The sequence below is a fragment of the Aulonocara stuartgranti genome (assembly GCF_965226115.1).
Source record: "Aulonocara stuartgranti genome assembly, chromosome: 15".
NCBI lineage: Eukaryota > Metazoa > Chordata > Actinopteri > Cichliformes > Cichlidae > Aulonocara > Aulonocara stuartgranti.
Window position 1 is genome coordinate 16,893,297 of NC_138951.1, and position 20,120 is coordinate 16,913,416.

At 43.7% G+C, this 20,120-nt stretch overlaps 2 protein-coding genes and 1 long non-coding RNA gene across 3 annotated transcripts in view; all 3 read left to right on the plus strand.

Annotated features, from left to right (window-relative positions):
• Positions 1–20,120, plus strand: part of LOC309689602 — a 395,670-nt gene that overhangs the window by 280,121 nt on the left and 95,429 nt on the right. The window lies entirely within an intron of this gene.
• Positions 977–11,066, plus strand: LOC309689591 (hepatic sodium/bile acid cotransporter-like; the record flags this gene model as incomplete). The annotated part of the gene is made up of 7 exons (XM_082506139.1): positions 977–1,165; positions 2,625–2,711; positions 3,673–3,785; positions 3,871–4,079; positions 8,452–8,626; positions 8,798–8,997; positions 11,014–11,066. 7 exons carry the CDS (start codon positions 977–979, stop codon positions 11,064–11,066), a joined length of 1,026 nt encoding a protein of 341 aa, XP_082362265.1.
• On the plus strand, positions 5,117–6,079 carry LOC309689597 (uncharacterized protein). The gene is made up of 3 exons (XM_082506156.1): positions 5,117–5,488; positions 5,575–5,692; positions 5,824–6,079. The coding sequence occupies exons 1-3, from the start codon at positions 5,387–5,389 to the stop codon at positions 5,982–5,984; spliced, it is 381 nt and encodes a 126-aa protein (XP_082362282.1). The 5' UTR covers positions 5,117–5,386; the 3' UTR covers positions 5,985–6,079.

Consider the following 20,120-nt stretch of genomic DNA (forward strand, 5'->3'; position numbering starts at 1 on the left):
GTTTTGTATCACTAATTGCCCAGTACGATTACAGCATACAGTATTATTGTCACTGCTACATTTCTGTGATGCTACCAGAAATTATTTCCACTACTAATTAATTACCGTTGAGCTCAAAGGTCCTATTAATAAACGGTTAAGGAATGTGTATTTATGACGACAATTTGTGAGACTGGTAAACTTATGATACGTACGATGGTCTTTACTTTCTACACGGTGCATTTCAAGGTCCTGTACCCATCCGTCGGTAAACTGTACCTGGGCTTGTTGCAGTGACCTGAAGTTACTAAACTTCATGAGTGTATGCACTCACTCCAAGAACCGTATGATTATAAATATGCATATAAATATGCTAAGATGAGATAGCTGACTTCATCTAACTAGCAAATGTTGTCCAGGCTACGTTGGTGATACAGTTTTTTTTAATGTGTATGATATTTTTGTCATGCGATTTTAAAGCTGGTCCTACAACCGCATCCAAGAATAACATGCAGCTTATCTCAGAACTGTCGGTGAAAATTATTCTTGGAGCTAGGTTTAATTGAGCTGCATTTTAAAGAGGTGCAATTTCACAATTTGTGTGTATTTTCTAAGTTCACTATTTTGTCATGTGTTGAGAAAAACACAGATTTTAAAATTACATGGTCTAATATTTACATTTAGCATAACTGCAACATTATTTTTTCTTTTTTTTTTTAAAGACTCGAAAGGACTTGAAATTCAAAGTTTCAGACTTGTGACTTGACTCGGACTTTTACACCAGTGACTTGAGACTCGACTCTGACTTGCCTGACATTACTTGAGACTTGACTTGAGACTTGAGGATAAAGACTTGAGACTTACTTGAGACTTGCAAAACAATGACTTGGTCCCACCTCTGCTACTTAACTCTTACTCTGCTCTCTGTTGTTCTTCTCCACTTGTGGTTTTTCACTCACAGCTCAGAACCTCTTGTTTCTTCTGATTTGAAGGCACCATGAACAACACAGCAAACCTGACCTCTCATCAAGATTTGTGGCGCAATGTGACGATTGGAAACACCACCTTGGTTTACCGTCCTGCTGTGAACTCTGCTCTTAATGATGCCATTTCAGCAGTGGTTATAATCATAATCATCATCAACATGGTTTCACTTGGATGCACCATGGAGGTGTCTAAGATCAAGGTGACCAAGATCAGCAGTGAATTCAAATGTATATGTGGTTTGTGTATATGCAAAAAAGCATTGTGACAAAGCTTGAAAAAATTGCTAAAAGCTGTGGAAAGTCATTACGCCAGCTGAAATCAGTAAATAGAAAGCAATCCTGCCGCTTAATGCAAACTAATTTCAGCAGTTTCAGTCCCAAGCCTATAAAAAGGTGTCTCATTACCAAGGTGTCACACAAGAAACATCAGATGAAGGGTAAAACCAACAAGATTTCTCAAGACCTTCGCAGCCTTATTGTTCCAAAACATAGTGATGGCATTAGTTACAGATAAATGTCTAAACTAGCGAAGGTTCCAGTGTAGCACTATTGGGGCCATAATTTGGAAGTGGAAAGAACATAATTTCACCATAAAATGGACATGACCAGGTGCTACCAGACAGACGAGAGAAAATAAACATCAGAAGAGCTCAAGTCCAAGAGTCAAGGACAGAAAGACCTGGAATCAGCAGGTACGATTGTTTCAAAGAAAACAATACGTAATGCATTAAAACGCCATAGTCTGTAAGCATGCTCATGAAGCAAGACTCCATTGCTGATGAGAAAGCATTTTGAAACATGTTCAACGTTTGCTGAACAAAATTTAGACACATCTGTGAAATACCGGGGGAATATAATTTGGTCAGACCAAAACAGAACTCTTTGGATGCCGTAATGCACACCATGTTTGGAGGTCAAAAGGCACTGCACATTACCCTAAAATCACCATACCGACAGTGAAGTTTGAAGGTGGGAACATCATGGAGTGGGGGTATTTTTCAGCACATGGCATTGGCATGCTTCATATAATTGAAGGAAGGATGAATGGAAAAATGTACCAGGACATTGTTGATGAAAATCTGCTGTCATCTACCAGGATGATGACGATAAAACAAGGGTGGACGTCCCAAACACAGATCCAAGGAAACTCTGTTAGTTATGGATATGCCTGGTTTAAATTTCTTTGTGTGGATTGGATGGGTTGTTAGTGACATCTGCCTTTGAAATGATGTCAGTACCACCTTTAGAAATATATTCACTTAGCAAATTGGTAAAGTGTTCAATACTTATTCAATACTGCCTTTGAAATGGCAAGGTGTCACCTGAGTGAGCCGGAATAGGTGGCAAGAGTGAGGCAAGACTATACTTCTCTGCTCCGACTGCTGCCCCATGACCTGAACCTGGATAAGCATCAGGAAATGGAAGGAAGGAAGGAAGGAAGGAAGGAAGGAAGGACGGACTGATTATTTTTACTCAAACTGGAATAAAATCTTCAAATATTTACAGATACAGGATTTTGGAATAATACTTATTGCTATGAATACAGAAAACTGAAAGTTTACCTTTTTGAATTGAAATGAACTTTTTAACGTTTTGAAGTGTGTTTATATATCCAGTAATATTATTTCTGATCAGTTTTCTAACTCCTTCTGTTTCCAGTATCACCTCATGAAACCTAAGGGGGTGGCTATTGCAGTTGTGTCCCAGTATGTGATCATGCCTCTTACAGCCTTTTGCTTGGCTACGGTTGGTATTACGTTAAATAAGATTAGAAATAATACTTCATATAAAGTTAGTTCCCCACAAAATTTTTGAAGAGATTCATAATAAAAATGAGAAAACTATATAAACTGACTTAACCAGAAAGAAGATTAATATTGAAACAAATCAATTTAAAAAAAAAAAAAGCATTTTCTTTTTCCATGCTGTCGGCATACTTCACAAGCAGAGCATTCTCACTCCCGAGGCGTAACATGTCGACGTTTTGTCACGTCCCCCGGCGTTCCTGAGGAATGCGAAAGGAGACCTTCGGCGTTCTTATGGTACGCGGCGGGTTATGGCTGGAATCCAGTGCAATGACGCTCCCGCGGGAGTAGACGTTCCAGCCCTGTATTCCAGCCCTAAACCTAACCTTATCCCTAGCCCTGACCATAACCTTATTCCTGACCTTAACCAGGACTTTAATGATGTTAAATAGCGTGTTTCTAAGCGATTTGAAGAAAAAGAGCGAACATGTGTAGGTTCAGTCCAGACGGTTCTCATATTTCCTCTTTTTCCGAGGTCGTCATTTAGGAACGTGGTGGGTAGCCGAAAACGTAATATGGTGACGATTTGTCACCTAGCGTAAAATGTTACGCTTTGGGAGTGAGAATGGGTTGTCACAAGAGCTCTCATTTTGGGTAATAAAGATCTTTATGATATAAAGGGGCCTGATTATTCATGATTTTTTATGTGAGGAAAATCATTTTAAATTCAATTCTGAATTTAACAGGGAACCAATGAAGAGAAGCTAATATGAGGGAAATTTGATTTCTCTTTCCAGTGTCATTTAGTACTCTTGCTCTTCACCCTATAATACATAGTGGCCCAATATAATTGAATTTGTGTTGCTGTACCAGAATATAACTGACACCAGATCAGCACTTGTATCACTGTTAAACCTTGTTACTGGCACCCTGTAAGAGGTTATTGTGATTTTGTGTTACAGGGGTTCCAGTTGAGTGATATAACAGCTGTGAGTGTTCTGGTCTGTGGCTGCTGTCCTGGAGGACAGTTCTCCAACACATTGACTCTGGCACTAAAGGGGGACATCAACCTCAGGTACACATGGGAAGTTATATTCTTGTAATACATTTATATAAAAAATGTAATTTGAGGTGATCATAACCCTTGTCTTTCCCTTCAGCATCGTGATGACTTCCTGCTCCATGTTGTTGGCTATGGGTATGATGCCTCTCCTGCTCTACATCTACTGCAAGGGTTTCCCCAGCGTGCGGAACGCTGTCCCGTATGTTCAAATCATCTTATCGTTGGTCTTGACCCTTGTCCCGTGTGGCATCGGCATCCTCATCAACACCTACAGGCCACAGTATTCAAAGAGGGTCACAAAGGTTTGTGAAGAGAATGAAGGTCAGACAGATCACTAGAACTGATTAACAGTGTTGATTAATCAGTTGGTGCAGGGATGACAAATAATGACTTTAATAACTGATATTTGTTATATTGTTTAACAAAAAACAAAAGACAACAGAAAACCTGTGGATTCTGTCATCTTAAATATTAGGATTTACTGATTGTTTTTCACTTGACAGACAGAGAAATTGAATAACTCTAGACATCGAGCTGTGAACTGATACAATTCCAGAGACTTGATAATTCGTAAGGCTTTGGAGACTTTGGACACACATCAGATCTCCAAAGAAAAAAGCATGCTGAATATCTATAATAATGTTAAATGGGTAATGTGTTAGGAATGAAGAAATTCCATCTGATGGAAACGAGAATCATTAACCTATAGAGGTGAATTCAAAGACACCCGAAAATCAAAGAAAAAAGAATATGTAAAAGGTTAGTGCATTTTGCTGAAATTTCATTGTAGTTTGTAGCTTGTCTAAGGATCTCAAACAAATACCTAATGGTAGTCAGAGTGCTGTTGCCTAGCCTGTAGAGGTCTCTGCATTCCTTTGATAAGCCCCCGCTAACCATCACTGACCCACCTGCTCTCATCTGTGAAAAGCACAGGGTGGACCTGCCAATTCCGGCATTCCATGGCAAATGTCAAATGAGGCTCCACAGCGTCAGGGAATGAGCAGAGGTGTCACGGTCTGCGGCGGGCGGACCGTGTGTGGGAGTGTGAGGTTCCAGGTGCAGACATAGACGAAGAGACAGTACTGAACTTGAAACGAAAAGCGAGCCTTTATTTGGGCTGATTAACGTGGCAAACAACAGAAAGTACAGAGGCAAAACTAAACTAGAAGCTGAACTGGGAAAACTAAGAACTGACACTAAACTCAGACAGCAGGGAAAGTGAAGACAGGGTGACAACGATGCATATGGGAGACTACTATGAACAGGACTCTGTGCTGGAACAACAAAGAACTATGAAACGTATACTGTACACGTAAGCAATATGACCAGTAGTGATGGGACGTTCTGTATCGAGGCTTCGGAGCGTGTGTCGAGTAATGGAGGGGGCGTTTCCGCGAAGCGCGTATCGAGGCTTGCTTCATTTATGGGAGGAGCTGAAAATGATGACGTCCGAAGCCTCGCTGCCCGGCTGTACCACGTGACTGGTTCATGAAGTGGTTCGAACTTTGCCGCGAGATATGACAGCGATATAAACCCCTCAGACTTCATTCAAAAATGTGGGTGTTTGATGGAGAGTTGCGGTTAGTGAGAGTTTGGAGACCGTTTGGAGGTTTATGAGAGTGAGGAGAGAAAGTCAGGAGAGAATGGAGCCAGCTAAGAAGAGGAAGATGTCCTCCCCTGTGTGGGAACATTTTGATCTTATTCCTCCCAACAAGGTATGTAAATTTCTACAGAAGATGTATTTTCATGATACTGATGGTGCAATACAATTTATGTTAAGCTGTCTTTACTTTTGTACAAGGTGAAGTGTTTGCTATGTGCCAGGGAGCTGGGATATAACAACAACACCTCATCCATGCTTAGGCACTACAGAGCTTTGCATGAGAATAAGGGGAACACCGATTGTGGAGCAAGACCAGGTGAGCCATCAAATGCAATGATAATATAGCATGCAGTAATGTTACTAAATGATATAACAATATTATACAACTGTTATAAGTTACGTGTGTGATATTTATATTTGTGCTTTATCTTTATTGTCTTTCCTCAGGAGAACAATCTCAAATAGATGAAGACCTGGTCAGCATGGTGATTGAGGACTCACAGCCATTTAGCATTGTGGAGGACAAAGGATTTAAAAGATTTGTTAAATCATTAAATCCCAGCTATGTTCTCCCCACTAAAAAGGTCGTAAAAGCAGTGAAAATTTAGTTTTTACAGAATAAAATGTGAACAGGCAGGACTGAGGCTCAAAGCCTCAGTGTGTAGCTGTCCATACCTCAACGTTACAAAAGCACAACTACTGTCCACACCCCAACCACACCTCACCTCACAGTATATGATCATTTCCATTTCAAGCATTTCCAAATAATCATTTTCCATACTGCCAGTATAAATATACACAGTATACTGCCATCACTACAATATACATGTTTTACACACTCCTTTTGTTGTTGACATTTACAGGCTGTGTGCAAAATGCCACACTCTTCAAATTCATGCCAGCTATTATTTTTTACGTCCAGTAGGTGTCCTGCTAGAGCAAATGAAGCTTCATGAAGCTTCGCGTTGGGGTGAACCAATTGGATGAAAAGCTTCAGTGCTTCATGGGGCTTCATCTGCCCATCACTAATGACCAGCACAGAGTCCTGAAACCTGGCGTAACATGGGGGAAGTTGAACAGACGACGCGGCCACGAACAAAGGAAGACTGAGGACTTAAATACACACATGAGGTGATCAGGGGAAGTGGAGACACATGAGAACACAGCTGACTAGAAGGAAACATAATGACAATACAGGGGAGAGTAACACTAACTACAATGAACAATGAACACCATACTCTTTCAAACTAAAACAGGAAACACAGAGACATAGACATGGAGATAGAACATGAACTTAACCTAACCAGAGACATGAAACATGACAGGTAGACACACGGACCAGGGAGAGATGACAAAAGGGACTAAGAAACCAAGGACTAAACTGCAAACTAGAAAACAACTAGATGCGTTAAACTACACATGTGGATATAAAAAATATATATTAGAACTTAAACACTGGGCCTCATGGCCCAGTACCGTGACAAGAGGGCCCACTAGAGGACGTCTGGCCCTCAGGCCACCCTTATGAAAGAGACATTCACACAATTTTATAGGGCTCTGACAATGCTCATCCCGTTCCTCCTTGCACAAAGGAGCAGATACAGGTAGAGCAGGGGAAGCTACCTGAACGCTACTCCCACAGAGGTCATTATATTTTTAATAATTTTACATCTTCACTCCGTACAACACTCTAGCTCCTCTGGAAAAAAGAAAAAGACTCAAATAGGAAGTACTTGACTCCCTGGTATAACTTTCAAACGGGCATCTTAAAGCAGATAACTCGTAGGCTGGAGAGGAAATGGTGTCTCACTCATTTACAGGATCAGCCAGGAAAATATTTTTTGGCTCAATAAAAAAAGAGGATTTAAAATCCTCCTGATCACATACAAGGTCTTAAATCTTGAATCGATTTTTAAGACTTCGTAATACCATTTCACCTTAATAGAGAACTTCTGCTCTCAGACTGCAGGCTTAGTTGTTGTTCCCAGAGTATTTAAAAGTAGAATGGGAGGCAGAGCCTTCAGCTGTCAGGCTGTTGCCTCTTCTGTGAAACCAACTCCCAGTTTGGATTCGGGAGATGGACACCCTCTCTATTTTTTAAGATTAAGCTTAAAACTTTTGACAAAGCTTATAGTTAGGGCTGGATCAGGTGATCCAGAAGCCTCCCTTAATTATGCTGCAATAGGTCTAGGACATAGGTGTCAAACTCTGGCCTACTTACATTTGGCCCGTGAAGCCATACCAAATTACTATCAGAGAGGGCCTACTGGTATTATACAGCTAATATATATATTGTTTAGTATTAAGCTTTGCTTGAGTCCATAAGAAAAGATTCATTCTCATATCTGGAGGAATAAATATATTTCAATAAATATTAACGTTAGCCCGCGACTTTGTTCCAGTTTTGAATTTTGGCCCACTTTGTATTTGAGTTTGACACCCCTGGTCTAGGATGTTGGGGCTTCTGATGAAGTGTTTCTTCTTTACTTACTATGTGTTTATACACCACTCAGCATTTAATCATTGGTTATTATTAATCGATGGCTTGTGACTTTGTCCTGTTTTCCTCCTCTCAATCCGAACTGGTCACAGCAGATGGCCACCCCTCAGTGATCCTGGTTTTGCCGGAGGTTTCTTCCTGTTAAAAGGGAGTTTTTACTTTCCTCTGTGGCCAAAGCGATTGCTCATAGGGGTCATATGATTATTGGGGTTTTCTTTGTTTTCAATGTATTATTGTAAGGTCTTTACCTTACAATATAAAGTGCCTTGAGTTGCCTCAATTCAACTTGAGTTTAGTTGAATTGACAACAGTCAGAAATGATGAGGTTGGAAAAATCCCAATGGCCTCCATTTCTGTTTTGAGTGTTGTCTTGTTGTTGATTTCATCAACATCCGAGCCACTAAAACCAATTAACAACCCCCTCTGCTACTTAACTGATCAGATCAATATCCCAGAAGTTTCATTTACTTGATACTATACTCTGAAAAGTATTCCTTTAATTTTTTGAGCAACATAGAACCGAAAAAGAAGTCAAACACTGATTTATTCCCTCTCTTGTTTCTGTTGTTAGGTAGGCATGATTATCTTGCTGATTTTTACTGTGGTGACCTTGACCTTAGCTATTATTGCAAACGGACGCTACATCCTGACTGTGCTGTCTCCTTCACTCTTGGCCATCGCTGGTCTCATGCCTTTGATAGGCTACTGCTTTGGATATGTCTTCTCTGCGATCTTCAGACTCAGCCAAAGGTAGGTTATTTGGTTATTCAGTCATTGATCGATATTATCGACATTGATGATCCTATGAGGTTTGGAAAAATATATAGATAGATCTCTCTCTCTCTATATATATAGAGAGAGACAGACACACAGGCAGGTAGATAGATATGACTTGTAAATAATCCTTCCATATGCCTTCAGGGAGCGGAGGACCGTTTCCATGGAAACAGGCTGTCAGAATATTGTGCTGTGCTCCACCATATTGAAGGTAGCCTTCCCTATCGAAGTGGTGGGTCCTCTGTATCTATTCCCGGGAGTCTACTTTGTGTTTCAGTTCTTCGAGGCGGCGATGATCATCATGCTGTTTTGGTGCTACCAAAGGTTCAAGAGAAAGGAGAAAGGTAAGAGTGACAGCAGGTTTCAGAGGTTACATTTTACCACAGGCCTTTTATTACACAAGATAATAAAAAAAACAAGAGTTTACAGATGTCTGGCTGATCATTATTTCACAAAAATTCAACTGTGAATTGATCAAGTGTGGGTTGACTCACTGAACTACATCCAGGTTGCAGCATCTCAGATTGGAGGTGTAACTACAGGGGTCCAACAAAGAATGGCCATCTCAGAAGATGAGTCCAACAAAGATTTAACCATCTCAGGGACAGTTACAGGAGGGTTTGCATTACTGAAGTTGCCATATTTCAAATATATTAGATTAAACATCGACCGTGGCTCAGGGGGTTGGGAATCGCATCTGTAACCGGAAGGTCGCCGGTTCGATCCCTGGGCTCTCTGTCCTGGTCGTTGTGTCCCTGGGCAAGACACTTTACCCTACTTGCCTACCGGTGTTGGCCAGAGGGGCCGATGGCGCGATATGGCAGCCTCGCTTCTGTCAGTCTGCCCCAGGGCAGCTGTGGCTACAACTGTAGCTTGCCTCCACCGTCCAAAGACATGCAGCTTGAGGGGATAGGTTAATTGATTAATCCAAATTGCCACTAGGTGTGAATGTGCGAATGAATGTGAGTGCGAATGGTTGTCTGTCCCTGTGTGTTGGCCCTGCGACGGACTGGCGACCTGTCCAGGGTGTACCCTGCCTCTCGCCCTATGACAGCTGGGATAGGCTCCAGCGCCCCCCGCGACCCTGAAAAGGATAAGCGGAAGCGAATGGATAGATTAAACATTTTTAAATTTTGTGTTTGAAGAAATAGTACTTTTAGCACTACACAAGCATAGAGCAGAAAAATACAGATATATTCTTTATTGTACCTTTATGGGCTTGTAAATTGGGCGATACCTTCTAAGGTACTCTTGTTGTTCCCTTTCATGTTGTAGGTTATGGTGACCAGTCTTGAACCACTAATGGCAATATTATACTCATGTACTGGTACCCAAACTGACCTTTCTAAAAAGGTGCCACGTTAGATACAGTGTAATTTATTCTATATATTTTCATTATTAATACTGTATTTGCTTTGATTGTTAGTCATTTAAGTGGTCTCATTGATCACCAAAAGCATTATGCGCCTCACATCTGCCTCAACATGTGGCAACAGTGCTAACCACTGCACCACTCTGACCTGAGACGAACACACAATAAATGTCAGATGGTATTAAATGCTCAAGTACGCTTGAGCCTCAGTTAACAGCACAGTTAAATGCTCATTTTTTAAATGCATTCTGTATTTAATAATTAGTTAGTAATTATTATTAACATCTGGCACTCTCAAATAGTTTAATTGAGTTCAATTCAATTTTATTTATATAGAGACAAATCATAACAGTAGATGCCTCAAGGGAGTTAAGTACTAATATATTATATTAAGGTCTTGCATTCTAAGGTTTTACAATAATACAGAGAAACCCCCAACAATCAAACGACCCTCCTATTAGGAAGCACTTGGCCACAGTGGGAAGGAAAAACTCTTGTTTAACAGGGAGAAACCTCCAGCCGGCTCAGGGAGCGGCAGCTATCTGCAGCGATTGGTTGGGTTGTAGTGGAGGAAGACCTAGTTTACCTAGTTATTCTAGACACAGGAACTTGAATACATAGTACATTACTAAACAAACAGTCTGTGGTTGAAGCAGCAGAAAAAAAAGAGGCAGAGAAAATGAACAATTCCACCATCAGGTGTGATGAGCGAAAACAATACACAAAATTGTGACCTGAGTCGTAACAAAAGGCAAACACCAATGAGCCCACAAAAAGGTTTCTGGCTAAGCGTCTCTGCTGCCTGTTCTTGTTTTCAATTCTACACACGAAAAAAATGGCAAAACGGCGCCAAAACACTCCATCGAAGAATAACTTTGTGATTGTGTTTTGTTTACCAAATTTTAGAATTTTACATCTAACCACAGATTGAGCAACTTTTGTGTCAAATCTTGGTTTGTGTTAACGCATCTGCTTATCTGATCCACAGAGCCTTACCAGCCTGCGGCCACTGGAGAGGATTTGAAAGAGTCTGATGTGTGATGTCAATTACCACTCATATATTTCTCTATTAGCGTGCACTGTTACACCAAAGGGGCTCCAGATGAAGGAAACAAAATCATACAGCTTACTGAACAAACAGAAAAATGTGCAACTGTATTTCTTGATTATTATACCATCTTGTTATGAAACTTGTTAATGTTGCAGTAACTTCATTTACAAAGCACCAGTGAAAAGAAAATCCAGTTTTAAATAAATTTTTGAAAAATTAGAGGTCTCTTTTCCTATGTCATACAAACACAACATTTTAGCTTAAAATAAATTCATTATGTACATAAATGTACTTTTTCCAAGATCTTGTCCACCAAGTACCAACATTATCACTGAGAGAGAAGCTATGAAAGCATCTAAAAGAAGCATCAAAAGTTTCCCGGATAAATAGTTGGATAAATATGTGGAGTTGTCTGTGAGGAATCATCTGCTTCTTAATGTAAAAAAAGATCAGACAGACAGTGATCAACTTCAGACGGGAGAGCATGATGATGTGGTGGAGTACAGGTATCTGTCCATAGAGTGGGTGTACACAAACAGGGGTGAGCAAGGAAACAAATTTATTGATTTAGAGGAGCTTATTGAGTAATAATTAATATTTTTCCTTTTATTTACTCATTTATTTTCATGAAAGTATTTCCAAGAGGAGGAGCTTCTTTAGCACTTCTTGAGATGCTTAACTCACCTGTGCATTAGATGGCACTTCTGCACAAACAGAAGCTTCCATGTGTCATTTGAAACAGACAAAAGGAGTAAGGAGTGACAAGGAATTGATTTTATGACACAGAGAAAAGCGAAGAACGTGGCCCAATAGGTAAACATAGCATTATATACACCTGTAAACATATTTCTCATGTTTAAACTGCAGCTGTTCATTTCTTGAAAATCATCTGGAGGATTTTGGTCATTTCTTCTTTTTCTGCTTTCTGCAGAGAGACTTCTAGGTTTAGGCGTGCAGTTCTCACCTTCAGCACACTCCAGACATCAGTCTTAACACTTTAATGAAGCTTTGCTGTGCTGTGTTTGTAGTGTGTTTGTGTTAAGATAAGATAAGATAAGATAACCTTTATTAGTCCCACACGTGGGAAATTTGTTTTGTCACAGCAGGAAGTGGACAGTGCAAAAGTTATGAGGCAAAAATTAGAATACAATAAGAATAAATACAGTACACAACTGTACAGAATAGAATAAAATAAAATACTATATACAGTAGAATAAAATAAAATAAATATACAATAAGATAAAAATAGAATACAAATACAAATACTATATACAACTGAGTAAAAATACAACGATGACAGAAAGGATTATTGCACTTAGTATTATTGCATATGTATGGATGTGTGTGCTTGATCAGTTAAAGTCTTTATTATGGAGTCTGACAGCAGTGGGGAGGAAAGACCTGCGAAATCTCTCCGTCCCACACCGTGGGTGCCGCAGTCTCCCACTGAAGGAGCTGCTCAGTGCTGTCACAGTCTGCTGCATGGGGTGGGAGATGTTGTCCATCAGGGATGACAGCTTAGCCGCCGTTCTCCTGTCACTCACCACCTCCACTGGGTCCAGAGGGCATCCTAGAACAGAGCTGGCCCTTCGGATCACCCTGTTCAGTCTCTTCCTGTCCCCAGCAGAGATGCTGCCGCCCCAGCAGACCACACCATAAAAGATAGCAGAAGCCACAACAGAGTCATAGAATTTCTTCAGGAGTGGGCCCTCCACTCCAAACGACCTGAGTCTCCGCAGCAGGTACAGCCTGCTCTGCCCTTTCCTGTAGAGGGCGTCTGAGTTATGAGTCCAGTCCAGTCTATTGTTCAGATGAACACCAAGGTACCTGTAGCTGTCCACAGCCTCAATGTCCATACCTTGGATGTTCAGTTTTTGTTTACTTCAACAGAAACAGACATTTGCAATTTATGTGCACACAGCATGTGAGCAACATTTAAAAACCCCTTGAAGATCTCCAGACATCATGCTCTTAGGGAGGTGACGGGTGGTCGCAACTTTTCTTACAGTGGGAGAGGGGCAAGAATGAGCTTGGCTAAAGGTATAGAGATATATGATGTTCTGTTCTTTGTGTAAGAGTGTCTGTGATAGGGTATATAAGATGTAAGGGCGGTGGCCACAATTCAGAGATGATCCTAGTGTTTTGGCTGGGATGTTTCTCTCCATATTGCAATATGTTATTAAACCATTTCAAAACGCTCACCTGGTTTGTTGCAGGTCATTGTTAAAATTTCCATAACAATTTGGCGTTGTCGAGCAGGGTTCCTCATGTTACAGGTATAGTCCTTTAATGAAGGCTGTGGATGGATGTGTGGGACTGCTCCTGGAGGTGTGCGTCTGAGTGAGGGAGAGAGGAAAACAAGGGGATCACGAGTAGCTACAGAAGAAACAGAAAATAAAGGCATTAAAAAGGGAATATAACAACTCCCACAGCAGCCCGAGGTGTGAGCGATGCTCGTTCTGAGTAAATTGTTGGAGCCTGTAGAGATGAGAATATTATTTTACTGTTACTATTCATAACCATTATTATTACCGTTGCATCATTTATGATTTATCATTATCATTTCATTAGAGCATTTATTGAAACTGTTGATGTTACATTAAAGTCTGTATTTCAGGTGTGAGCATAATTACAAAGCATATTTACATGATAATCTTTCATTGCAGGTGCAACCGTAATCATCTTATACAAATTGCATTTTTGTGCTCATTAAAGAGTTGAAGATCGGTCAAGTTAATTAATGGTTTGAAGCTACCGCCGACGCGATGTTCGACCGATCAACTGTGCAAAGTGACCCACAGCTATTGAAAGGATTGCATACATGCTTACAGTACAATTTACCACATATTAAAGGCCTGTGTGCCCTCAGCAGCCTGTTGCAAGTTTGCCTGGTAACAGATGACGCAGAGTAAGGTCATGCACTGAGGTTAAGACACAGACACATAGTCTGCCTGAATACACATACACAGTATTTAGACTTGTTTTGCTCGAAACTGACTGCAAAGTTGTTTACCTGCATACGTGACAGTTTAGTTCTACAAATAATTGAAGTGCAGTAAGTGAAATAACAGGAAGCATCCGGCGGTGGCGGAGGAACAGAGGAAGGAACTGTTCTTTTTTAGAATATGTCCTAGGAGGAATTACTGAAATTGATGCATGTTTTTTATCTGCTTGGACGCACAAGGGGCGTTATATTTCCTGATACCCTGATGTTATATATATGACACCCCATTTATTGTTCGGAGAAGATCGATGCTGTTTGAGTGATCGTGCTCGGCTTCCCACATATATGTGGGAAGCTATTGACAGAAACAATAAGATCTGTAGTGGCAACCCCTTCATCACAGGCATGGAACTAACGTCAATGGCAAGCGTAGCAGCAGCCAATATGACAGGATTTGAAGCTGCATGGCATCTCACCCCGCCACCTTCAACTCACACCAACCCTTTCTTCACCCCAGTAGCAAAGCAGAATGCAGTGTGTAGCGAGTTTAAGCAGTTTCAGTACTCAGATTGTGAAGGCCCTGGAAATATTACATCTACACCACTTACAGTGGGACAGCATGGCACACATGATCACCTTTCTTGGATTATTACATCCCCCTCATGCAGCCAGCCATTCACCGCCATGAACTGTACGTGCAATGTCCCTATAAAACCACAGTTTACTGAGCCAGAGAAGCTACATATTATGCCAGGTACACCCCAACCTGCCCAATTCAGCTATGAAATGCCAGCTCAGGGCTACTTTTTCCCGACACCTCGCATGGTAACACCACCACCAGCAGGGGTGTGTGGGCTTTGTAGCCATGCCAGGGCCACCAGCACTTGGAGAAGCATCAAGTGCTGGTGGTTCACACAGTTGTGCAGCCTCGCAAACCCTCTAGCATCCCGATCAGAGTCTTTAACCCTTGGGCTACAGCTGTTACCGCAGTGGCTGGGGTTCTTCAGCCTGTGCAAGTCCTGGAGAGGTCGGGGAATCACCCACCAAGGGTCTTGGCAATCCTCGAGATTGATAGCACTGCCCCTGCTTCTGTGCCAAACCATTGGCAGACCCTGTATGCTGAGAGCAGCCCCGGTTTCACACACGTTTCCCATTGCGGACTGACAGGCCTGCTGAGGTCCTATGGTGATGTCTTCTCCACTGGCCCAAATGACCTTGGTCGCATCAGTGTCATCCAGCATGACATCTTGACCATGCCAGGGCCACCAGTAAAGCACTCGCCATGCAGGATGGCAGGAGACAAACAAATAGCGGCCGACCAGCAAGTACAGCAGAGCCTGGAGGCTGGGTCAGCTCAGCCTAGCAATAGCAGCTGGGCTGTTCCAATTGTGATGGTGAAAAAGAAAGATCAGAGTCCCCGACTGTGTGTGGACTATAGACCACTAAATGAGCGAACTCTTAAAGACGCTTAACCCCTGCCACGCATCCAGGATACCCTTGACACGCTTTCTACTGCCAAGTACTTCAGTACACTAGACCTGACATCAGGATACTGGCAGGTAGAGATGGCCTCCAGAGCCCGATAAGATAAGATAAGATAAGATAAGATAATGTAAAGAGATGTACTCTAAAACACTTCAGGAAGCCTGTAGGGCCGTGAACGCACCGTCACGCCAGGCTGCGTTACAAAATGATGCTCAATGAGAGACGTCCGGCCGGGCAGGGGGGAGAACACGTCAGCAAAACGCTGTTGTAACGCGACAACGTCCGCTCTCTGGGCCTGTGTGAGATGGTCATCACAAGGGAGGGAGGCGGGGATGATGGAATTTGGCACCTCCGGCCCCAACTCATCTCTCTCCTTAACCAGGCTTACCAGAGAAGCGGTTTCAACCTCTCTCCACGCTTTAAGGAGATTGAGGTGATAAATCTGCGTGGCCCCTCCCCTGTCCGACCGAGCGACCTCATAGTCAACGTCCCCGACTCGCCGTGTGACCACAAAGGGTCCTTGCCACTTGGCGAGCAACTTCGAGCTGGAAGAAGGGAGTAATACAAGCACTTTGTCTCCTGGTGAAAATTGCCTGAGTCTAGCCCCTCTGTCATACAGGCGTTGCTGACGCTGCTGCGCCTGGAGCAAATTCTCCTGTGACAACCTCCCCAAAGTGTGGAGTTTTGCTCTCAGGTCCAACACGTACTGAATCTCATTCTTGGCGGGGCTCGGACCGTCCTCCCAGCTTTCTTTAATCAGGTCAAGCACCCCACGTGGCCTCCTGCCGAACAGCAGTTCAAAGGGAGAAAATCCCGTGGAGGCCTGGGGCACCTCCCGCACTGTGAATAACAGAGGGTCTAGCCAGTGATCCCAATTGCGTTCATCCTCGCTAATGAACTTACGAATCATGGACTTCAAAGTCTTATTCAGCCGCTCCACCAGCCCGTCCGTCTGAGGGTAGTAGATGCTGGTCCGAATAGATTTAATTCCCAGTAATTCGTACAGTTCCCGCAGTGTACGAGACATAAACGACGTGCCCTGGTCAGTCAGTATCTCTTTCGGGATTCCGACCCCGGAGATGACCTGAAACAGTGCCTGCGCCACACTCTTCGCAGAGATGGTGCACTGCTTCCGGGTACCGCGTTGCATAATCCACCAGGACTAATACAAAGCGGTAGCCGCGTGCACTCCGGTGAAACGGCCTGATGAGGTCCATGCCAATGCGCTCAAACGGGACCTCTATGAGTGGAAGCGGACGCAAAGGCGCTTTTGGTATGGCCGGCTGATTAACAAGTTGGCAGTCCGGGCAGGACGCGCACCAGCGGCGCACATCCGCTCGGATGCCCGGCCAATAAAATCGGGCCGTTATTTGCTCCAGAGTTTTTTCGTATCCCATATGCCCTGCCATGGGGTTATAATGAGCCATGACCATAATGAGCCGCACAGATGCCGGGGCAGGAGTGCTGGAAGTGCGGGCAACTGGGACACCTGAGGAGGGACTGTCCACTTATGGAAGTGGGGCAGGTGTTCCGTGTTGCCGGTACCCCAGCGCCTGTCTACTCGGCCTCCGGCCGCTGTCCCCGGGCTCCCCTGCTCTCGCGGCAAGGTGGTCCTCCGCCAACGTCACCGCCACCTCCAGACTCGTGGGCCGGTGGCACCAGACCATCTCGCAGTTTCCACCGGCAGCCCCTCCACGAACTGCTCCAGCACCACCTTGTCCACCAGCAGCGTCTCGCCCTCCGACGATCCCAGCTGCAGCCAGCGCACCACTGCATCGCGTAGCTGTCGGGCCCAGGCGAACGGTCGATCCGCCGCGGGGCCAGCCTGCAGGCTCGGAACCGCCGGCGATGATCTTCGGCGGTGAGCCCCAGCCGGTCCACCACCGCTCGGCTCACGTCCCGGAAACAGCTCCTCGAAGCCGGCGGCAGACTCAGGGCTGCCGTTTGGGCCTCCCCAGACAGCAGGGGGAGCAGCAGCGGAGCCCACTCCTGCGGCCATTGGCAAGCCTCTGCCGTGGCACAGAAAGTTTCCAGGAAAACCTGGGGGTCGTCCCCCTCCCCCATCCGGGGCACCGCCACCGACAGTGGTGGGGGCTGCGGCTTGGCAGCGGCCCCTACCAACCGCTCCAGTACTTGCGTCTGCCGGTCCGTCCGTTCCTGCAGCGCAGCCAGGTGGGCCCGCTGGTCCGCCGCCTGTTCTCGGCTCATCTTCGCCATCTCCGCCAGCATCTGCGCCAGATACTGCAGAGGCTGGGCGGGTGGCGCGGCCTGTGGGTCGGATATCCCCACGCCGGCCTTCTCCTGGGTTTCGGCACCACTTGTGGAATATACGAGGCACAGGTACACGCACACGCAGGTTGTTATTGCAAAGTTCCACATTTATTCACACGTTTCACAGGTTTATGCTTTTCACATAGACTGACAGCTCGTTCCCAGCTGACGTGTGTCGCTTTTTCTCTCGCCACCGCTCTCCGTCTCACTATAAAACAGGGGAGGGAAAACCATCGTCAGTCCATAATCACCATCAGCTGTTCTTACCGGCGTCTCCCGTACCACCCCGTTGAGCCCACTGCACCACTCCTCCACTGCAGCCGCGCCTGGGGCCCCGCCTCCGCCACAGTGATGTTCATAGCAAACTGCTGTTATCACCACCATAGCTTCTGGTTCCTGTGCTTTCACAGAATCATGATGCCATCCTTAGACTCCCCCTGCGCTGTCGATGGAGCTTGGCACGCTCCCCTCATCCTTCAGGTGCCCGTCCGTTGTCCACAATCTCCTCTGTTGGCCTCTGGAAAGCCCCCTTGGCACAGCTCTCATTCCAACGCAGTTTCGTGGTCCTTGCTGTGGCTCCAAAGTCTGATCTCATGATGGGCCCCGACCAGCTCGACCTTTGACCTCAACCACTGCCTGGGCTTTCAGCTATGCCTGGAATGGTTCTCGCTTCTCACTGGGCCTCTGAAGATTTCTCAGGAGATTACTGCTGCACCTGTATTTCCTTGCTAGGAGGAAAAACTTCTATTTGGAGAGCATGTCAACAATCATCAAACCACATTCTTTTTGTTCAGTGAACTTCACTTATAGGCCATCAAAGCCTCATCTGAACATGGATGCACCACTTGCATAGGTTTAATACCTGTAAATGAACTGTTAATCACACAAATCGCTGCAAAAATCATATAAAACATAATTTAATGTTAATTTATTGTTTCATGTTAATCCTGGACCCCTCCTCTTGACGCATGGACACTCCCATGAGTCAACTCATCAAAACCAGATTCCTGTCTTAAAGAAAAAGGTTAGCTAGATCACGTCCCAGGCAACATCAGGGCGTCTCCTCCTCTGGAGCGGCACCACTCTGGACCTATAATCCTGCAATAAAATATGTTAGTGTGTTTTGCATATTAAGTTTGCTTAACACCTAGCTCTGCCAGGAGCCTGCATACACACCATCATGGCCTAGAAATCAAGATCTGAAAGTGAAATCAAACTTCACACCTATAAACAATTGTATCATAAGAGTAAAAAGCATTCAGCATCAGCAAGACAAGTGTCATGTGCGGGTTTTCTCAATTCAGTAAACTACAATTATTTCCATAATTTGCCTCAGACATGGATCATCCCATGTACTCAGTCAACATTAATGTAATCCGTGACTTCTCTTAAACAAAGTCACTCAACTCATCAATCACTATGAGCTCAAAAGTGGCCAGCTAATGAGCCCCATATTAAACTATTCCATAAACACTGCACATCTGTTCAATTGTCACTTGTCTGTCTGTGCTGAATCTTTTACAAGCACTCTTAAAGAAAAACAACATTAGCCAAACACACGATTCATACTGGTTGTCAGGTGTCGGCCATCCAGGTTCCAGAGGAGCTGTGAAAGGTCATAATGTTAACACTCGCTGTGGAAAAAGTAACAATGGTCTCATCACAGTATGTCTCAAACTGTATTAATTTCTCCCCAGTAACATTCACATTTTCTCCAACATTCTCTCAACAACACAGTGTAATTTCATCATCAACATATAGCCTGTAACTACAATTTTCTCCATACAAAATCTCAGAAATCCTGTAGTAGAAAAACATTAACTAGTCCTCTTATAAATCACATGATCAAACACATGAAGAACTGTAATGCTGTAGAAAAGAAAATGCAAATGTTAGCGCTGCGCAGGCGTATGCATACTTTGTCACAGTTACCTCTGTAAGCAATACAAGGTAGTGAATAACACCCCTGGTAGTTACACAGACACAGAAAGTGGCATTTAAAAGGTTAAATCGTCATGCAACCTCGGATGTTGCTGTCATCTTTCTGCTCCTGTAAAAAGAAGCACATAAATTCATCTGCACCTTTGTGAGGTGGGGGTTAACCTTGAGTCGTGGTCAAGTCTTGTCAGCTTTTACCAGTCAGTCAGTTTGTTTTTTTATTTCCATTCATTCTGTCATGGTCCTGGGTCGGTGACCCAGCGCTTTTAGTTTGTTATCATTTTCTAGATGATGATTGTTTAAGTTCTGTGTTATTTTCAATCTGCCTCTGAGTCTGCGTCTGTATCTGTCTGTCTATGGTGTCTCCCCATCTGTTTGTGAATCTGTCTGTTTAGTTCAATGTCTT

What these genes read in the sequence shown, in the direction of transcription:
- LOC309689597 (XM_082506156.1), top strand. Translation starts at nt 5,387, where the DNA reads ATGAGAGTGAGGAGAGAAAGTCAGGAGAGAATGGAGCCAGCTAAGAAG. An exon ending in ATCTTATTCCTCCCAACAAG is followed by an intron (nt 5,489 to 5,574) that starts GTATGTAAATTT and finishes CTTTTGTACAAG; the next exon opens with GTGAAGTGTTTGCTATGTGC. An exon ending in CGATTGTGGAGCAAGACCAG is followed by an intron (nt 5,693 to 5,823) that starts GTGAGCCATCAA and finishes GTCTTTCCTCAG; the next exon opens with GAGAACAATCTCAAATAGAT.